At 50.3% G+C, this 20705-nt stretch overlaps 3 protein-coding genes across 11 annotated transcripts in view; 1 reads left to right on the forward strand and 2 right to left on the reverse strand.

The window, feature by feature from the left end:
- LOC122370566 (POU domain, class 2, transcription factor 3-like) overlaps window positions 1-10751 on the forward strand; it is a 68268-nt gene extending 57517 nt beyond the window's left edge. The window contains exons 6-9 of the mRNA XM_043346259.1: window positions 6506-6893; window positions 7251-7419; window positions 7706-7909; window positions 8450-10751. Coding sequence (XP_043202194.1) covers window positions 6506-6893; window positions 7251-7419; window positions 7706-7909; window positions 8450-8648 — 960 coding nt within the window. The 3' untranslated portion in view covers window positions 8649-10751. The remainder of the gene's footprint in view (window positions 1-6505; window positions 6894-7250; window positions 7420-7705; window positions 7910-8449) is intronic.
- Window positions 10752-10829: 78 nt separating this feature from the next.
- Window positions 10830-13672, reverse strand: LOC122370567 (verprolin-like). Its single transcript, XM_043346260.1, has 3 exons — window positions 13290-13672; window positions 12725-12896; window positions 10830-11418 (listed from the first exon to the last, which is right to left on the reverse strand). Exons 1-3 carry the CDS (start codon window positions 13383-13385, stop codon window positions 10982-10984), a joined length of 705 nt encoding a protein of 234 aa, XP_043202195.1. The 5' UTR covers window positions 13386-13672; the 3' UTR covers window positions 10830-10981.
- Window positions 13673-14528: 856 nt separating this feature from the next.
- LOC122370563 (nuclear export mediator factor NEMF-like) overlaps window positions 14529-20705 on the reverse strand; it is a 28328-nt gene continuing 22151 nt past the window's right edge. For all 9 annotated transcript variants that reach the window (XM_043346247.1, XM_043346254.1, XM_043346255.1 and 6 more), the window contains exons 9-17: window positions 20479-20640; window positions 19925-20121; window positions 19226-19406; window positions 18545-18739; window positions 17774-18121; window positions 17344-17602; window positions 16962-17114; window positions 16453-16571; window positions 14529-15078 (exon numbers count right to left, since the gene is read on the reverse strand). In XM_043346247.1, coding sequence (XP_043202182.1) covers window positions 14877-15078; window positions 16453-16571; window positions 16962-17114; window positions 17344-17602; window positions 17774-18121; window positions 18545-18739; window positions 19226-19406; window positions 19925-20121; window positions 20479-20640 — 1816 coding nt within the window. In that variant the 3' untranslated portion in view covers window positions 14529-14876. The remainder of the gene's footprint in view (window positions 15079-16452; window positions 16572-16961; window positions 17115-17343; window positions 17603-17773; window positions 18122-18544; window positions 18740-19225; window positions 19407-19924; window positions 20122-20478; window positions 20641-20705) is intronic.

Raw genomic sequence — 20705 nt, forward strand, 5'->3', positions numbered from 1 at the left:
GTGACACATATGATGTATTCTTTATTCTTTTTAGTAAATTGTTCCGTTTTATTCAATGAATTTAATGCCTTGAATTGTAGGTATGGCTTGAATATCAGGTTTCCGGATTCTTCAAATGAGTTTTTATTGAACGAGGTCTTTTAGCGGACCTTCGAACCTACGTACATTGCAAAACATCCTACAAGGAGGCAATGACAGCAAACAAAACTATTTAATATCACGGATGTAATGGCACCTTTATATTATGCAACCTGCTTTTATTCCATTGGTGCGTTGCCAAGCGCTTGCAGTTGAGTGCACATTAACTGGCAACTCCTCTATGGATTCAGCTTTTCACATGAAGTTATTAGAAGTTGAGTGACACGTCAGCTGGATGGCGAGAATCGGTTGTTATTCGGCCGAGTGAATGAAGGTGGCATGTCGATTGTACTTTTCTGATCTTTTCTCTACTGAGTTGAGAAGGCTAGATGCGATACGGATCGTTGATTATTTGACCACTGACCAGCCTTCTTTGTGCATTGATTCACGGCCCAGACGTTTCTATAGAAACGTCTGGGCCGTCTGACTAGTCACATATATGTGACTACTATGGGGGCATTCCACGTCAAATCAAACACCGAAATCCGTCATCCCCTTCGATTTTTCTGAAAATTTGTAGGCAGACTGGGCATGGTTCAAAACTGAGTTACGTGTAATATTTTCGAAATTTGATAACGTATCGCCGAGATATAGCTCATCGAATATAGCCAAAAATGCCACACATCATTTTTTTAAATGCTTATAACTCTGGTTCCTTTTCTGGTATCAAAATGATATTAACAGGGTCTTGTAGGCAATTGATAAGGCTTTGATTTTTAATTATAAAATTAAATTGAAGTGACCTTGAAATGCATTTGACCTTGAATTAAAACAGAAAAATTTAAATAGCAAAAAACACGCCACCTTCGATTTGAGTAATTTTTACATATTATGTCCGTCACAATGTTCCTAACCATCTGTGAAAAAATTGGAGTGGGCCATTCATAACTTTCGCGGCAAACGCCGTTTTCATGCATCAACATCACGCAACCGCGCGTGACCTTGAAAGACAGAGTCAAGACATGCTTGCTTGTGTACACTTTCTGAAATGAATGATTGCTGATTAGTGATATCCCAAACTCTGCGAGAATGGAAATGCATAGTCATCGTAGTCAAGCATTCACGTTCCATTGTAAAAGTGTCTCAGGCAAACGGTATTTTGCGGTGAATTTTGAGCCGTGTGGAAATGCATCATGAAATAAATTCAACGAAAACATGATCACGCAACGATATCTTCACGTCTTTTGATCTTCACTATATGAAAGAACATACATTTTTGAGTATGTATGGGGAATTTCTAGTTAATCCGATAATAAATATGGCAGTTAGAGTCCTGCTAAGAGTAACATGTCGCCGCGCCGCCGGCCGACGCGGGAAATGCAGCAGTCACAATTGTGTGTTTACACGTTCATATTTCAATTGTTTACGAACCTATTTTCAGAATTCTTTCACCATAAGATTGCCTGTACATTTCTTAGTCTTCTCACAAAATTTGATGCGAATCGAACGTAATCCGCGGTAAGGAGCGCGATGTAAATACGGAACCGTTCCGTCCCGTCCCGGCACAGTCTACAATTCAGGCGGCGCGTAGCGGTCGGCGCCGGCTGCCGAGTCGCCGCGTCGCCGCGGCGACAGGATGTTCACTTTACACCGCTATTACTAGAACAGTTGTGAACCGATTGTCTTATTGCTTGCACGATGAGATGTGCAATTCAATTCTGGACAGGTAGCCATAAGTAATTTCGCATCAATATTATGAGATATTGGCGAAAAACAGGAGGGGTGGGGCGAAATTCACTCTTCCCCTCCACTGCGTGTGCTAACATACGTTTGCATATGTGCCATTTTCTTCAAAATTTATGAATGGCCCACTCTAATTTTTTCACAGGTTGTTAAGAATATGGTAGGCAATAAAATATATGAAAATGAGCCAAATCGAAGGTGGCGTGTTTTTTGCTATTTCAATTTTTGTGCTTAAGAACAGAGTTCAGCAAATTTCAAGGTCATATATTTAAGTCGATGCAATTCTAAACAAATGCTTAAGAAATTACCTAAACAGTAAGGTTTATTTCATTCAAATCAAACAAGTACAACCAAAGTTATGGTCGTTCAAAAATATAAAGATGCAACATTTTGTAAAAATTTGATGCCCTATATTTAGAAGACCTGTGGTCAGAATGTGCAAAAAACATCAATGTAATGTCCGGGGCGGCACAGGAACTCGCTCACAAATTTATAATGAAATCGCTGATGGTAAGGTGCAAAACAGCCGATTTTTGTTCGATTTGACGTGGAATGCCCCTATGCATTTCAGACCCCATGAGACCCTGTTTTTTGGCGATAATTTATTTAATATTTGTCCAATTTGCTTCAAATTTTCACAATGGACATTTCAAATCAAGCGCCAATTTTCGTCAATATGGTCTCTTAACAAAATATTAAATTTAAGGGTACTTGTCGTTGCCTCGTAATGTTAAAATCGGCTCCGTAAATCCGTCAGTGGAGTAGAGGCTATCCGTGCGTACGCATGACGTCACAAACACGTGACCATTAAGCTCCGCCCTCCCGGCGGATGGGGCGGTGACCTTGGCCGGTCAGTCGGCTGCGTGGAGCGGGCGGCGGTGGCTGCCGCACCGGGGCGGCTCGCATGGAGCGTAGGTGCCGTGCACTTGTTGCAGCCGTAACTTCATCGAATGAGCAAAAAAAGCGCGCATAAGTAACGCACTAGCTGAAGCCCTTGATTTTGTATTTATCACAAGTGTACGTACTTCCTGTTCAGTCACAAAAATATAAATTCCACACAAGATTCGGGGCTTGTGAAAAACGCACATAAAAGACGCTGTTGATTTCAAGTGGTTGCGTAAAATTATGTATCAGGTCAGACTACGTCCAAATTACAAAAAAAAAATGTGTTTCTTAATTCTACACCTTTTATGTCGGAACATTTTTATGTTTCTAGAGCTCTGTATAGGCCTGACAGCTCTTCCTGCGAAACCTTTCCCGTATAGTGCTGACTGTTCCCGTATAGTGCTCAACGTCCGCCTGCCACATTCCTATTTCTTTGTGTGCACGTCTTAACAATATAGCACATACAGCGATTAAGGACAATTCGACCACATGACACATCACGCTTATGCTCCACCCGGCGCCCCGCATCGCTTTACGAATCACGAATACGGTCGTCTCGCTGGAGTGATGCCCCAGGCAATCGGCCGCGCCCGCGACATAAGTCTTCATTCTACTTTGTTGCTTTCTGCGCCTTCCTCAGAAACATGTATTGAAGCTGCCAAATATATCAATATTTTTGGGTCATGTGGAGGCTTACGCTGTACGCATGATCGCACAGGTAATCGGGTAGTGACCTGACCCAACCTGACGATCAGATAGGTGCAACTCCGGCGTAAATAAGTGCCCAGAGTCCAAGAGTTCATCTATCTTTTCTCTTACGGCCGGTTCGGTCCTATATAATTGATCCTACTCTGATTCTGAGGCCAGTTTTACCAACAGAAAAATGGCCGCCGGCCGGAAATTTTCACCTAAAGACCGCTTCACATCACGTAATCAGATAGGGCTTTGCTTTTTACGCTCCGTATCTGAAGCAGTCTCCGCAAAAACATTTGGCAGGCGGCTATTGTTCTGTTGGTAAAACTGGCCTCTGATCATTTTGAATATTGTGAGCTGGTTCGACGTTAAAATACCAAAATATGGAGAAGAGGACACCACTGCCCTCGAACGGATAATTTTTTGACTTTCGTCCCGAAACAACTTTGCCAGCTCCATTGTCTCCAGTATGCGGTCCTGATGCGACCTCTCCGCGGTGCTGACGCCGACTAAAACGGCATAGACCCATCGCGGTCACGGCCAGTGGGCGGAGTTAAGTTGGGCCCGGCGTAACGTGATTGGCCAGCGCTCCTATCCAATCCGGTGCGGCAGCGAGCGAGCCTCTATCCGGGTGCAAAAACTCATTAACATTACGAGCCAACGACAAGTGCTCTAAATTTCGATATTTTGTTAAGAGACCATATTGACAAAAATTGGCGCTTGAGCTGAAATACCGTATGCCAAAATTTCAAGCTGATTGGACAAAAATTGGAGAAATTATCGCCGAAAAACAGGGTCTCATGGGGTCTGAAATGCATAGTAGTCAGGTATTATGCATTGAAAGCCTTGATTAGTTTCGTGATTTCCGAGAAGTTAGTTCCGTTACGATACATACCAATAAGTATATGCCTCTGCGCGTGCAAAGGTCCCTATATGCCTTTCAATAAAAGGCATGCCTCGTGTGTCAAACCATATTGACGACAGGTCATATCATCAAAATCTTGTTTGATATAGTAGAAGAACAGATGATGAAATGTCCTCTAAGATGGCATTACCACCGTGCTTACAAATTGATGGAAGATCGCCCCATGAATCTAAGCAAGTGAAGTCTATCAAAGAGTAGGTATAGTTAGTTTACTATTTAGAAGACTGCAAGAACTTCGAGTATAAATTAGCTAAAAGTTGGAATACCTGATTTAATTTCTATTTTACTGTATTATATTTGACACTAAGTAGCCTCATCCCTTACAGTCTACAATTGTGACCTGACCTGAGTGACCCATCTCACCCTCTCAGTCCTCCCCCTCCAGCCAGCGGCGGCCACCGGTAGCCCATCGGACCGCGTCTACCTGTCGCAGCCTCCCTGCCGGTACACTCCCGAGCGCGACAGCCTAACGAAATTTAAGGCGGCGTAAATTCGGCCGGCGACGCCGCCTTTCAGCGTAGGCGGTCACCAATTCATCCGGCGGAGGCGGCGTCTCCAGCAAACAGAGGACGCGCACGCCCCCTCCCCTCCCGCTCACCCCACCCCCGGCGGACCGGTCGCGCCGCCGGTCGCCACATCAATACTCCCATATTGAAGACAGTTGCAGGCCAAAATGGCCTCCGCGGCGATAAATTCAAATGGACAGCGTCCAGCGATTTCGGCGCGGCGGCGCGCGGCTCTGTTTGAATACGGCCGGGGACGGTGGCCGCCGCTGGTCTCCGCTCGTGTCCACCCCCGCCTCATCCCCAGTCGGTCCGGCCGGCCGCTCCCCAGGGGATAATGAGCCTGAGCGTGGGGGCGCCAGACTCAATAAGTTACGGCCGCCGGCGCCGCCGAAACGCATGCTAATTCGGCGGGCCGTCTTGAAATATTGACCTTTGGGGAGATGCCTCCGGCCGCGATGTATTCAGCCGGCGGCCGGTCGGCGGGGCGACAAAGGCCAGCCCAGGCCCATAAAGGACGCCCTCATTCGGCGCTATTCAGAGGGCCATAATAAAACGAGTGGACGAACACATAATGCACTGGGGGGAGGCGGCCAGCGCATCAAATCAGCAGTTTGCATTTCGGTCGCGTAAAAAACAAACTTAGTTTGCCTCGGGCTGGATAAAATTCGTGTTTTCGCCGCGCCGTTGCGACGAGCAACAATGGTGGTGACCAGTCTGCCGAGGGGATAGACGGAGCGACAAGGAGCCCTCGCGCCCGTGCCATCAGGATTTATGTTCATGCAAATTGCTAAGCTTATCTGGGGCTATCAAAAGATTACATCGTGCGGACAATGGCCTCGGGGGATGGCGGCCGGCAAATGGGATGAAGGGACTTTTCACCCCAAAATGCGTGGAGCTGTGTACTGCTGTCGGCAGCGATGGGAAGGCCGAGAAGAGCACAAACTGCATCTAGCTGAAAAACAATGCTAGTGAACTATTAGGAATACTAGATTAAACTGAAAATAAATTACAAAATATAACATTTAACCGATAAAATGGTACCTGCCGCCACGGAGACAATAGAAATGGCCATTGTGGTTCAAAATTACACCCATCAGACGTATTGGACGGTGCATCAGGATAATCCCATCATCAGGCATGCTGCTTTTGGACATGGCCTGAAATTTCAGCGGCCAGTTTCCCAGTCGGGAGGTGGCCTCGGCGGTCCATTACCGGCGTCTCTGTAAATGTCTGGCCTGTTTGTTCAGCCGTTCGCTGATTTTCTCGTCTGTCTCAAACCATCAGCCAATTCTTGCAGCGTCCTGAATCGACGGATTATCCCAACCACAGCGCAGCCGCGCTATTTTCACCACGGCTACTGCATTAGCAGGTCGACGTACTGCCATAACTGGAGGTCGACTCTGGTTTGGCAGAAATAAGGCGGCCGGTTACCGGCCAGTGTCCTGAAGGTGATCGACCTCTCTTCTGTCATCAGACTCAGCGCTTGACCTGCTTCCAGCTCTTTTATGACCTCCTAGATCTCCCGCTACCTGTGATATGTGAACCGTATCCGTGACCTGTGATCCTTCTCTGTGATTTGCGGCATGTGGCGCTATGTTGTGACCCGTTTCTGTGATCTGTGCTTCGTGCCTGTGATCTGCTCTCCGTGACCATCTCCCGTTTCTCTGCGCCGCAGGGTCTGTTGCAGTCCGGGCTCCTACCAGCCGGTCTCCAGGGCTCGCCGACCGTCAGCCACGCCCAGGTGGCGCAGGTACAGCAGCTGGCGCAAGCGGCCCAGCAGCTGCAGCAGCTGCAGAAGCAGCGGCAGCTGGCCGGGCCACCGTCTCCCAGCCCGCCGCCGAGCGGTTTGCTGGCGCGCCACCCACCGCCACCACCGCCACCCGTCTCTTGCGGTGCTCGGTTCGGGCCTCAGCCGCCGGCCAGCGTCGCCGGTCAGCACGGACCACCCCCGCCGCCACCGGCCGCGCCCATCCGCTACACGGAGCCGCCGCCCGACGAAACGACAGACCTGGAGGAGCTGGAGCAGTTCGCCAAGACGTTCAAACAGCGCCGCATCAAGCTCGGTGAGTGGCGCGAACGCTTAGAGGACGGGAGAGGTGGGGAAGGATTCGCGATGTTGCCAGCATATGGGATTGGTTGGGGGACTGGACTGGGTGTAAGAACGAGCTAGAAAGGAAGCCAGCAAGACGGCCAAAGCAGCTCGGGCATAGCCTGTCAGAAATAACATGTCAGATTACGGTCCACCAAATTTCTATCAGACCGATCGTTAAACATGAACGTAACCAAAATAGTTGAGGCACATTGGCATGCTTTTGGCATTAGGTAAAAGTAATATGGGAATTCTACTATGTAATTAGCATCGCTGTGCTATAGCCGTAAGCGGATTGCTCATTGACCTTATGTTATTGTATCTGTTCCAGGATTCACTCAGGGTGACGTCGGCCTGGCGATGGGCAAAATGTACGGCAACGATTTCTCCCAAACGACCATCTCCCGGTTCGAGGCGCTCAACCTGAGCTTCAAGAACATGTGCAAGCTAAAGCCGCTGCTACAGAAGTGGCTGGCAGATGCCGACAGCACCATGTCCAGGTAAGCTAAAACGAATTATAAGAGCGAAACCATCATTGCGCGCTGGCTACCGATGTCTTTTTTCCATGTTCAGTTACCAATGGTCGATGTTCAACGGCGTATACTATTTTGATGTCAATATTTCTCACTCGTTGCGGAGAGCCTGGTCGTTATAAATGCTGCAGTCAACCACGTCGTGTTCATTATTATTATCTTCCGTACCATTTGATGTTGCGCTAAATGCTAATTCTTCATCAGCCTCACACTGCCTGCCTCAAATAACCCTCCCCTGCCCCCTCGCCCGCAGCCCGTCGCACGTCACGCCGCCCCACAGCACGGCCGATTCTATGGGCCGCCGGCGCAAGAAGCGTACATCCATCGAGACGGGCGTGCGCGTGGCGCTGGAGCAGGCGTTCAACCAGAACCCCAAACCAACTTCAGAGGAGATCTCCATCCTGGGCCGCCACCTGCTCATGGAGAAGGAGGTGGTCCGAGTGTGGTTCTGCAACCGGTAAGCACACCGCGGGACCTTGGCACAGCACTGTCGGGACACGGAGGGCGCTGAGGGATATAATTCGGTAGTTAACGTTTGGGATGTATCGAAAATTAAAGTTAATGAATTTGTTAGAAGAAAGTCTGGTCTCTCGTGGGTGCCATAAGGAAAGCTTTATTATCTTACGGGAAATGTGTTTTTATTATTCGTTAGTGTTGCCTTGTAAACGTCAGCCATTGTGTATTTAAAGTCATGGAAAAGTAACCATGGATACATTCGAATGCATTGCTGCTCTTATTTTGGCTCATAGTTGATTGTTGCCATCGCGTGATCATTAATGAGCGCTACTCAAGTATGCATTTTATGCATAATTAATACCACATGTTCCATGCCACCAAAGTGATACACTTAGCAAAATAATCCTCGGAATACGAACAATAGAATCATTTCCTAATGACATGCAGACTTTCGGCATAATCTTCCCCAGATCGCCTTAGGTCATGCTGCTAGCCACGAGGTTCGTGCCGTTTACGAGTAACGCCGCCTTTGTTACAGTAGACAGAAGCAGAAGCGGATCAGTACGCCGACGGCGTCGATGGGCTCGCCGCAGCCGTCGTTCCCGACCTACTCGTCAGCCAACTCTGGCGGCTCAGTGCCGTCGCCGCACTCGCTGCCGTCGCCCATCTCGCCGCCGATGTCGTCACCGCTGCCGCAGTACACTGCCGCCAGTTCGCCGGGAAATCCGTACAAGGACTGACCCTCACTGGGCTGGGCCGAGCCGGGACCCAGCCGCACGCCACCCAGACCGCTCCACGACGCGCCGCCGCCGCCGCCGGCTCAGCCTGGCTCGGCGGCGCCGACACGGTCTAACATGGATCCGCCGCCAGCGCCGGCCGCAGAGAGGGACTTCGAGGCGCCGCCACCGGACTACAACCTCAACTCCGCCGCACCGGCTACCAAACGCTCTCCGCCGCCGAGTCGCGGTACGGACGCACCTCCACACGTCGGCTTTAGCATGAATTCACCCCAGAGAAGCTCTGAGCACGGCTACGAGCCGGCGGAGGCGGCCGATCTGCGAATGGACTCTCCGAGGGCGGGGTACGACCCGTCTCTCTGCTGCCCAGGCACGCAGTCGCCCAGCCCCGGCGCGTATGGCCCACCGGGACAACTGGGTCACATCCGAGCCCTGCTCTCGGGCGAGTACCGCTCTGATCCTCGAGGCAACAGCGGCGGTCTCAACCTGGCTAACTTCAGCACGGGGCTGCTGCGCTCTCGACCGGAGCTAGGCCGCGAGTACGACGGGGCGTACGGGGCTCCGCCGGAGCGCGGTCTGCTGGCGCACGGCTACCGTCGCGCCCGACTGGAGCCACCCAGCCACGAGCAGCCGTCGGGCGGAGCCGTATACGACTTCAGCGGCGCCCCGTCCCCCGAGCGACTGACCACGCCTCCGGGCCGCTGGCCGGCGTGAGCCGGCCCCGGGACACGCCGACCCAGTCCGGCACGACCAGCCCTGCTGGCGCGCGGAGCCGGGTGTAGACGCCGTTTTCCATCAGATTCTGCCGAGCAGTGACGGGAGGCGCCTCGGCCGCCGCCCACTGACCAGTGCGAGTGATAGACACAGAGACGTAACGCTTTGAGCGTGGTCTATAAAGGGACACGGAGGGAGGGCTGCCGCCTGTCTTCCAGACCCCGGCCCGAGCCGGGTGCGCCACTGACTGACAGACAGGGTACACTCCCACACACAAAGCATAAAATGTACGCATATCATACACAAGGACACAGTTGGTCGTACATTAGCCACGCTAACACACAAAATGAATACACAAACACTCACATTTGATGGTGAATATAGATACATGCATACCTACAAAGGGCACACCAGTTCCTATTTGGTATTAACTTATCACGCGAGGTCCAACGTGGGCGAATGGGCTCAACGCGAAGCGCGCTCACAGGAGCACCACATATAGATTGATTACGCAGTGCGCCCTGTAGATAGTAATACGATATATTCCGTGAATGTGCGCGCAAAGCCCGGCTAATAGGGAGCACTGTTCCTGGTTGGGAGCGAGATCGTTGGATGTCCGAGTCGGTCATATTTCGGCGAGGCCTCGCCACGCGTGTGTGCGTGCGTGTAACTCCGTTCTGTGTGTTGTTCCCGCCTGCTTGCATGAGTGTGCGCCACCGACGGGCGCAGTTGCGCGAAGGTACAAGCCGTGTTTTGTCGCGTGCGTGAGGCGCTCGTGCGCGCGCGACCGTCGCCGAGTAGCCGGGGAGTGGCAGCTGATCGTGTCTCCCCACTAGTCGCTTCCTCAGGTAACGAGCATGGCCCGGCCCGCAGCGGCCGCGGGGGAGGCGAGACCCGACACACATACACACACGCGCGAGCGCGCCCCGAGTGTTTCGTTTTGTTCCACGGGTCCTCTAGGGTTACGTTGTACCTGTATCTCAGATCAGTTCCATGCTGGGGGGTGGCGATCGGCGGCTAGGTTTGTCTCGCTGTCGGTAGAATGCGGTAGAGAGCGGTAGAACCCCACAGAGTCGACCCCCTCCACGACCGAATGTGTGAATGGTTCTGCGTGGGTGCATGTCCGTGTAAATACATGTGGATATTTTTGTAAAGTGTTCGGTAGCCGCGCCGTTGGTGTATTTACAGGGTGTTTAGTTATTTTCTTCGGCGATCACTCAGTGATCCAGTGTTTGAGCGGTGTGGACACCGTGTTAATTCTAAAATTAACTATATTTCGCTAGAAGACTGTTGTACCTAATGGCGGCGTTAATTATCGTGTACGCAAACATCGTCATTGTGCTGCTTTGTTAATTATTTTGTAGACACACGAAATACAAAACTGTACTGTCAGAGGTGTTTGACATGGTGCTGTAAACGGGAACTTATAAGATAGTGACGGTTTATGTGCTAAAGACGTGCTAAAGATAGTTACCTGAAAACGGTTTTTATTTGGAAACGATTGTATGCAGAAGTTCCAAAAGCATTGCAAAAAAAAAAACACGCCAAATGGACTGGAAACAATTTAAAATAAAACGACAGAAACGTCACGTTTCACAACTATTTCTATAGCACCTACGTCTCTACTCTAGTAACGGCTTGTCATCATCGTTCAATGGATTTTCAGTGTCGCCACCTACCGGTGACCGCCTGCCCGAGGTCAAGGCCACTGCAGTGGGCGGGGCCTGGCAGCGGGGCTCGGCCAGGATTGGTCGAGCCGTGGTGGAGACCGGGGCGGGTAGTTTGACGGCCGGGGGGCGGATGACGAGTGACCCGGACGGAGGGGGAGGCGGCGGCGGCAGCGGCGGGGGCGGCAGCGCCAGCAGGGGCTGTGACGGCAGCGGCGGAGGCGGCGGGGGTATCGGAGGGTAGGTGCAGATGAGAGTCGACGGGCCCAGCAGCGCCGACTCCTCGTCCACTGCTGCTGTGTCCGGCTGGCCGGGCCCGTGGACACGGACCGACCGGCGGATAGCCCGACAGAGAGCTAGGCCGCGCCAGAACACGAAACCCACCCCGGTCACTGAAACGGAGGACACAGACGGGTCATGCTCGGCCAAAACAATAGTTCTAACTCGTAATGGGTTCTAAAGAAATTTAACGCAAGATAAATAGCCAAGAATGATGAGACCAAGTTAACCCTATTAGTGGCAGGGGGGGGGGGGTGTTTTTATCCACCCCTCAGGTTTTTCGGGAATATCTCCGAAACCGCTGAAGCTACGATGCTGAAATTTTCTGACTTTTCCTAAAACTAAATTGGGCACATTCCCTGAAAATTTCAAGTTCATAACTTTACCAGGGGCGGCTCCAGAGCACTGGGAATTGGGGGGTCCTATTCGTGAAGCGAGTCATATGGGCGAAGATCACGATGCTGCACCAGTTTTACGAACAGTGAATGAAAGGTATCATGTGATAACATATACAGTTATTGTGCATCTTCTTTTGACACGTTTTTGCTATAATAGGCGGATCCAGGCGTCCAAAAAGGGGGGTTATGTTTTACCTCCCAACATAGGTGCCCTGACACCGCCTATGCATGACCAATACAATTGTAGTCGTTGTCTCATAAGAAAATTGTAACATAACAAGACCATTACCACCCTTTTTAGAAACAGTACCAACAAACACCTTATTTACTATACTTTTTGTGTACCCCCAATCTCAATGATCTGTATCTACCTATGCTTTTTGAAAATGCATATTTTTAGGATCCATGTGAATTCCTGGTTCATTCTCTATCGATCGGCAAAAGTTGCGTTAAGATTGGTTCAGAAACCTGGCCGTGATAAACAATCTAAAATGTATCTGCAATTTGCCCGTTTTTACCCCCCTCTACCCCCTATTGACATTTTTTAATTTTTATTTTTTAGAAATGTAGATCACGTTGAGCGAAATCGAATGCCGTTTGAATTTTGAAAATGGGCCCGTTAGATCTCGAGATATCAAGGGGGGGGTCGTAAACAGCCCCCCCCCCCCCTGCCACTAATAGGGGGTAGCCAGGAGCCTGCCACTAATAGGGTTAAACGCTCAGAGCAATTAGCTCAGCAAGCTTCCGTTTCGTTTATAAAAAAGAAGCCAGTATATTTCCTCAACAGGCAAAGGAAAGGACACGTTTCCATTTTCTCGACGGACCTGTACCCTCATAACAAAACACCGATGGAAAAACATAATATGAGCCCATGTCCTAATTTAAATAAAATCACATCAGGATTGGAGCATTGATTCATTCTTCAGCTAGGAAACGGACCAAATTTTCGATAGTTTTCAAACCATAACAAAATAGCGAGACCTCACTGGTCACGAGAAGAGCAGCTCCCTTATTCACTGACCTGAGAGAGCGAACGCCGCGTAGGCCACGAGCGCCAGAGCTGAGTCGGTCCGGGAATGCAGACGCACGGCTAGGAGGATAACGATGGCAGACGGGAGCAGCAGGACCATTGAGGTGACCGCGCAGAAGAAGAAAACGCGCTGCCGGAGGTCACGCCGCCGCTGGGGAGACAGCTACGAGAAAGAGAAAGAGGGGGGAGGTCGGAGAAAGTTTGTTTAGGTGAGCACATGTGACATGGCTTTTGAGCATGGAGAAGGGATGGAAGACGACATATGTAAGACAATATCCATCCAGAAGCAGGCCACGAATTCAGTTACGCACCAATTTTGGGGAGACGGGTATGGCACATACGCTTAGGTTTAGCGAGGTCATGGTCACCCTAAGCAGAATTACTGTTGAGGACCTACAGCTACATGAGCGTTCCAAGCAGGTATAAGAGAAATAACTGCTCACGCTAAGCCGGTGATCGCATTATACCTATAGCATGAGACAGGCTGTTCCATTGTAACGTTTACTGCTATGGTTGTTGCGAGCCCGGGGTTTGGTGAATAGAACGGTCGTCTTACCTCCAATTCAGATAACTCAGGAAGGTATGTTGTGAACAAGCTTCGATAGTTGACCAAATCATCGTCGAAATCTGACAGCCAATTACTGTCACCCATTTTCCCATCTAAATGTTATCACAGCACACCAAAATACCGACCAAATTGATCAAGGGATCGCAGTAAAGGACAACGTGTCAAGTAGAACGTCACCGAATAGTCGAATTGAATATTCCGCATCTTAGGTCACGCTGTCAGTTGCCAGATGTACCGTGTGGATAAGCGAAACACTCGATGATTTCATCAACCCAAATCTAATTTTGAGTTACAGTTATTTGTAAGTTTCTAATAAATAGATCTGAATGGATCCTGTCCTGTTTTATCATCAACACTTTTAATTGCGTTGCAAAATAGAAATTCAACCTTTTTATCAGGAGCTTTTCTGATGAAAGAGCTGCTTCATCGGGAGATTTGACTGGCTTCTAAATTTGCGTTTACGAATTACGCTACTTGAAAGTTCAATGCTGCGTCTGATATGTTGCTAGCTTATGCCTAAGGCAGTTTGAAAAGTCGACGTTGTCATAAAAATAATAGCGTTACATATAACAAGATGGCACGAAACGAAAAACAAACAAAAATGCTGTAGCTTGAATCCTACAAATATAATTTATAGTTTACTGATATAAACGTCTTCAAAATTGTATCAGCAACATTATCATAGTTAAATAATCCGAATCTAAGAGATGGGTGGCCTACGTCCTCACTCTTTTGAGTTCCGATGCCTAGATGACAACTGTTCAAAGTCCCAACACTAAACGCTCGATATGTAGTCCATCAATCAATGCAAAAATTTCGACATTTTTCTCACCAAAATAAAGTTGAGATAGATCAGGATATTTCTTGCGAGGAGTCGCACGGCGATCAGTTGTGCGGCTCCGTTCCGAATACCATACTGCGCGGGACTCGGCAGTGAAGCTAGTGCGCTGCGGCACAGCCTACCTTCAGGCGGTGTACACCAGTGACACCTAGCGGCAAAGTTATAAGTAGCCCCCGCACGGAGCTAGTGCGCTGCGGCACAGCTGCCTACCTTCGGGCGGTGTACACTAGTGACACCTCGCGGCGAAGTTATACGTAGCCTCTGTATACGTGCGTGCGGAGCCACGGGGTTGCTCCTGTTTTGTGTTTCTCGGACTATGATGAGTTTATTGGAGCGAGCGGAGCGAGCGTTCTAACGAGACCGTGCGACAGTAATAAGAAAAGAAATGGATATCAAAATTGTTGTATTTGCCAGTGAGCACCGACTATGTCTCGTCACATTGAAAATAGCGGTAAATCACTATGGTAAACAGGACACGTTGTACCCAAAGGCCAGTACCCACACTAATTGATGCGCCATGACATTGGACTAGCCCGACCGGTATCAGGCCCAAACAACACCCTCACAACCACCCCCGAAGTCCCCACATAAGCTATAACAAACGTCCATCATCACATTCCCGGAAAGCCTCAACAAGTGGCCGCCCATCGGCCCAGTCAGAACGACCGGCGCATCACGACAGCCAATCGGCGACAAGATAACACCTTCACCGTGCTCCTATTGGAGCAAGGTGTCTACTTCTTCTTGGCCCTTGCCGCCTGCGGCAGGACGACCTTCACACGGCCGGGGAAGTTACGGGTGACGTCTTCTAGTCGCACCGATTTGATCAGGTCCCGCTCGCGCGGCGTGGCGGCTTTGTCCGTGAGGAACGACTGGACGGCCGTCTTGGCCGCCTTGCCCTTCTTCCCTGCACTGGGAGTCAGCTTGACTTTGAACCTGCCGGCGGATGATGTGGTTACTTGGAAGGCTAAGGTCTTCACGTTGGTATGTAGCACTTGTGCAGCTAAGGGTTTGAGGTCCTCAAGGGCATGGACAAACACACACTGGGACGGGTAAGATGGGAGAGAAGTTGCAAACAAAAACACTACAAATGTCAAATGAATGAATGAGCTTTGATAAAACAAAATAGCACAAAACGGTAACTAAATATCAAAACTAACGAATAACCTGCCACTGAGTACCTTGTGACAATACGATGCAAAAACACCACAAATAAATATCACCCTTTTATGTCGGGGCCTTGAACCCGCTCCAAAAACTCGCTCGCTCCAGAGGCGCTACCTTGACAACAGCGATCCACATAGCTGGAATCGGAGTCACCTTCAGACTTTTTATCCATAACACACCAGCTTCAAAGGCACACAGGTCATTACCCAGCACAGTCAGGGGATGCGTTAAATCCTTTAGCGATTTATGTCTGCACCATCACTATGTAGCGAGGTCTGTGAGCCGTATGGCGGCTGAAAGAGGTGCGCGGTAATTGAGACAGACGCTGAGCACAGCCGAGCAGTTCTGACACAGATGGTCGAGCCGTAAAAAGCGCACAGCCAAGGATGGTTGTTAGGTTCACCTGGCCAGTTCCGGCCCGGGGAGACGAGAGCGCGGTCCGAGCCCGTCTGATGGATGGGTGACCCGGTCATTTCCCAGTTGTGCGAGGGGTGTGACGGGCAGACTAGGGCATAACGCGGAAACGTTACCCATCCGAGAGCACTTATCAGTTAGCAGTGAGAGACAGAACAGGCTACTAACAGCCAATTTGGATGGGATCGGGTAATACGACTGCGATTGAACCCGGTGGAGTGCATTCATAAAAAAAAAACATCACGGGAGCCCTTTCATGTTCAGTTTGTCAAATATCAAAGGAAAGAAGTTTTCAATTAGTTCATTACATTACATAATGGGTAACTTATGTTACCTTTAAGGTTCAATTTAAACCAGCAGAGTATATATGTAGTCAAACAGATGAAGGCTGCAGGTTTACTCTCCCTGGATACAGTAGCATTTAGTCAGACTCGGGTACTCGACATACCACTTCAATCAATGTTCAGTTACCGTACCTCAGTCGATGCTCTTTCACCGCAACCGCCACACATATTTCCAACTAGCGTCTGCGCTCAGACTCAACATCGACTCGTTGCCATCGGCTGGGGGAGGGGGTAACAGAGCGGGATGGCTAGGGTAGGACAGAGCGGAGTTGGCTGGGGTGGCGGCAGGGCACTCTATAAGGCGCTCAGAGTGGAATACACTCCTCAGGTAGATTACCCGCTGTAAAAGCCATTCTGGAGGGGGATAACCGATTAACCAACTTACTTGTATCCAAGAACGGTGGACCACGGCGCACAGACAGGTACGGCGTACAGGAGTTCGTCCTCTTCCACAGGAAGGCCGGTTAGCTCCTCCAGAATCTGACAGTCTTGTGGCACGGTCACCTATAATGTACAGCCATCCGTCAGATATAATAGTGGACAGAATCTGACAGTCTTGCGGCACGGTAACCTATGTAGAGACGGTGATCGGTCAGAACTGCAAAGCACAGGATCTGGCAGTTCTGTCGCATAGTCACCAGTGTTGAAGAACTCTACCACAAAATCTACTCACAGCGCGTTTTTTTCGTCGATAACATTTACTGCGTATATAGTAGATGCGTATATGATGAATAAACAATGCATACTCCATGCATTCAACTAAAGACACATGAAGACAAAAGTGTTTTCTGATACTAACACTCATGAACGACCACTTGAAAACAGAATCAGTCTCGGCCTCAGCGTCTGTACCTATGTGACCACACCATTCCCCGTGACCCCTGAGAACCTCACCTCGTCGTCATCGCCCTCGTCGTCTGCTGCCTCCTGTCGCGCTTTCTGCTGCTGCCGGCGGCGCTCCTGCTGTTCCTGCTGACGCTGCTGACGCTCCTGCTGCTCTTGCTGGCGCTTCTCCTCGGCCACTACCGCCTGGGACCGGCCGGCCGACTGACCGGGGGGAGGGGATCACAGGTCAGCGCACTGATAAACAGCAGAGTTCAGAGTGACGGAGCAGTACAAAGCATGGAGCTGTTGAATCCATAGGTGCATTCATAACTAAGTCTGCAAAATGCAGAATCTGTTCAGAAACACCAACAACTTCCACCTAGAGTGTCGTGTATGATGATTATGTCTATCATCATGAAACCCATAGTCTGAGTACAGCGATGTTCCTTACCTGAAGGATCGCCATTCGAGCCTCCCTTTCCTCATCATCCTGGTCCTTGTACTTCTCCTTGGCGCGCTTCATCTTGGAGCGCTTGCCGCGCGGCTGCGGCGGCGGCGCGCAGTTCTGCTTCTTCTCCTTGCCGACAGGTGGCGGGCCGGTCGGCTTCTTGCCGCCGCGCCGTGCGGCGGCCGGTTTGGGCCCGGGCAGCTTCGGGAACGGGTTGTCGGCAGGGCGGGAGTCGGTGGGGGAGGTTACCTCCACCGTGAATCTGTCGATGGAAAACACTGTTAGTGGGGTTCAGCGGAGACAAAAGGTCCGGCCGCAACCGTTCGATCATATAGCATGAAAATATGCCCGAAGGTTGCATACATGAAACATAGAAACCAAATTGATAGGGCATGTGAATTGTGCATGTTATTCAGTATTGTTTACAACTTACTTGCTGCCTTTGAGATGCTTCACTTCCACGTTCGTGTCAGGGAACTCATTGTCTTCCTCACTCTCTCCCTTGTCATCTTCATCCCCCGAATCCTTCTCTTCCTCCTTTGAGCCCGTCGTCTCTTCCTTTTCCTCCTCTTCAGAATCGTCCTTCTTCTCTTCCTTCTCATCCTCAGAATCCTTCTCCCCGGCGTCCTCCTTCTCATCCTCTCCGTCCTGTGAGGACGCCGCTCCGTCCTCCCGCGCTCCATCCTCGTCCCCGACTGGTGAGGACGGCTCCTCGGCGGCTGGTGTGGGTCGAGGACCGTCCTCCGCGTCTACCGTCCTCACCCGCCGCTCCCCGCGGTGCCTGGAGGTGGAAAACGTAGAACGTCAGATGAAGTGACTGGTGTGAATTGTCTGACATAATGATAGCTACACTAGAGATGAGACAGGAATAGGTACGCCATGATGTCTTTTGAAGCAGTGAAATCAAAAGTTGAATTATCTGATGTGCGAGCAGAAGTAAGCAACTGAATGTGCAGCTAATCATATGCACTGGTGCTTACCAATATCAATCCAAACAGATTCAAACCACCTCAGAAACAAAACGTATAACTAAATCAAAATCAGCAAGCGACCCATTCGCCACAGCCAATATTGCCGTAACAACCCTGACCAGTGACCAGACAGACTGACAGTACCTCCACTCTTTTCCAAGCACCCATTTAACGCTCACCTGAGCTTGAAATGCATAATAGTTCCTCATCCTCGCTCTCCCCGCCCCACCCACCTCTCTATCGAGCTCTCCTCCAGTTTGAACAGCACTGCAAATCCGAGCGTAAGCTGACAGGGCGGCAGGTAGTTCTTCTTGCCGCGCACCATGAAGCTACCGGTGGTTAAGTACTCGCCAGTCGGCGCCGTCTTGGACACCTGGTGGGCGTGCACCCACCAGGCGGAGGTGACGATCTTAGCGTCCCAGGCCGAGCTGGAACAGACGAGGACGGGTGGCGGGGACTGGGTGAGAGACAGCTCTGGAATCGACATCGTTATTGCTGAACGTCACAATAATATATAGCCAATAATGTTGGTAGAAAATAACGATTTGTTAGGTATGTGACTATTCGATCGAAAAAAAAAAACAACTAAAGAACGTCCCCCTTGCATAAGCTATTATACCCCCCCCCCCCTGGGAATGCTTAAAAACGCTGATACCATCACGTACGTATCATACTTAGCATTCTTCGATGTTTGCATGAAACACTGTCCTAGCTAGACTGCCCAGCACGCACACATTTCCCTTCGCTACAACTTCCCACCGCCAGCCATTCACAGCTGCGCCTATCTTGTCTTTTCACTCAAACTTCGCATGGCCTCATATTTCATCTCAAATTTCACTCAGAATCAATCACAAACCCTAACCAATCACCCGACTCCTCAACCCATCACCCACTCCCTAGCCCCGTCCACTCACCTGTTACAGACAGCGAACGATCCGGCCTCGTTCAGTGTTTTCGGCGGTACCTCTGCGCCGGTGGGGTTTTTCACCACGAGCGAGGCTGCACCGTGCAGGTCACCGTGCACGTAAATGTCGCCCGGCTTCAGGTAGCGTCGTACCAGGATCTCGTTCTGCTGCTGATCCCGTCCTCCCAGCACTGCCCGGCATGAGAAATGAGCGTTGACTTGTTGGAAAGCACATTTTTGATGGGCAGTGGAAAGGATCTACAGCTGCAGCTGTAGAATCTGCAGTGTGCATGGAAACCAAGCGTAAAAACAATGAAGACCCTATGCTGAAAAAAAAAAACGGAGGCAATATTGATGTTTCCAATACATGAGCACTAAAATATAATAAGACCAATAACATATTTAATCGCCAAAGAAAAACGACCTGTGCCGGCAAAGTCCATTAGAAATGGCACGCTTGTCAGTGTTAATGTCCGTAAGGATTTAACCATGCAGCTCAGAACAGCTACATCCGTTCTTAAAATACCGAGTAATCCACAAAAAGTAGGTTTCCACAATGATTAAAAAGCACAAAAACACACCCGTCTGCTATAACTAATGTCCAAATTGGCATCGGTGCCGATCTATAACTGTTAGCAAACCTTAGCTTCCGTCCCTCCATCCCAGGATTTCCCAAAATACCATCCCCTGCCTGTGTTACACCTCTTACCAAGGTAGTTTTCCGACGATATGAACCAGAGGAACCTCTCGAACCAGTGCACGCGACGCGCCTTGTTGATGCTGGCGATGGTGGCCGCCTCCTTCAGGGTCTGCTTGGTCTTCTGCTCCGCAGACTTCATGGCCTTGAACGAAGACTCAATGGTCTTCTGCTGCTTCTTGGCCGCTGTCCGCTTCTGGCCAAAGTACCTGCGTCAGGCCGGGAGGGTCAGAACTCAGAAGTAAGGAACAGAGGGGTGGACATAACATGTGCGTCCTTACTAGGAAATTATCCGTCAGTTTTTTTTTCTTTTTTTTTGCTAAAAAATGACAGGAATTTCAAAAATGTCACAAAACTATCTGGCAGCAGCCAAAAAAGAAAAGAAAAAATATGAACAACGTTCGCACAGTCCCATCCTCCCCTTCTTCAATTAGCGGGTGCGGCGTAGCCGATTCTGACCCAGTCTCCGAAGCGTCGTCCCTAGCTCCGCCCCGGAGTTGTCCCTAGGCCCTGACCCCGCCCCGAGACGGGCGTCCCTGACCCCTGACGCCCTTTTCAGTCCTGACCTGGTGGCGTTGGCCAGCGCCGACAGGTCCAGGTCTATGTCGACCAGCATCGGTCGGATGTGGGACGACTGGTCGGCCTTCTCGGCCGGAGGAGCCGCGTCCTCCCGGCCGTCCTCACTGCCGTCCTCATCGTCCTCGTCGGACTCCTCCTGGTACGGGTCGCTGTGGATGGTATGGAGGGGTAGGAGTGGGGTGGCGCCTTAGGGGTTGAATGAAGACATTGATGA

This window comes from Amphibalanus amphitrite, unplaced genomic scaffold, assembly GCF_019059575.1.
Source record: "Amphibalanus amphitrite isolate SeventyFive unplaced genomic scaffold, NRLGWU_Aamphi_draft 001145F_arrow, whole genome shotgun sequence".
Lineage (NCBI taxonomy): Eukaryota > Metazoa > Arthropoda > Thecostraca > Balanomorpha > Balanidae > Amphibalanus > Amphibalanus amphitrite.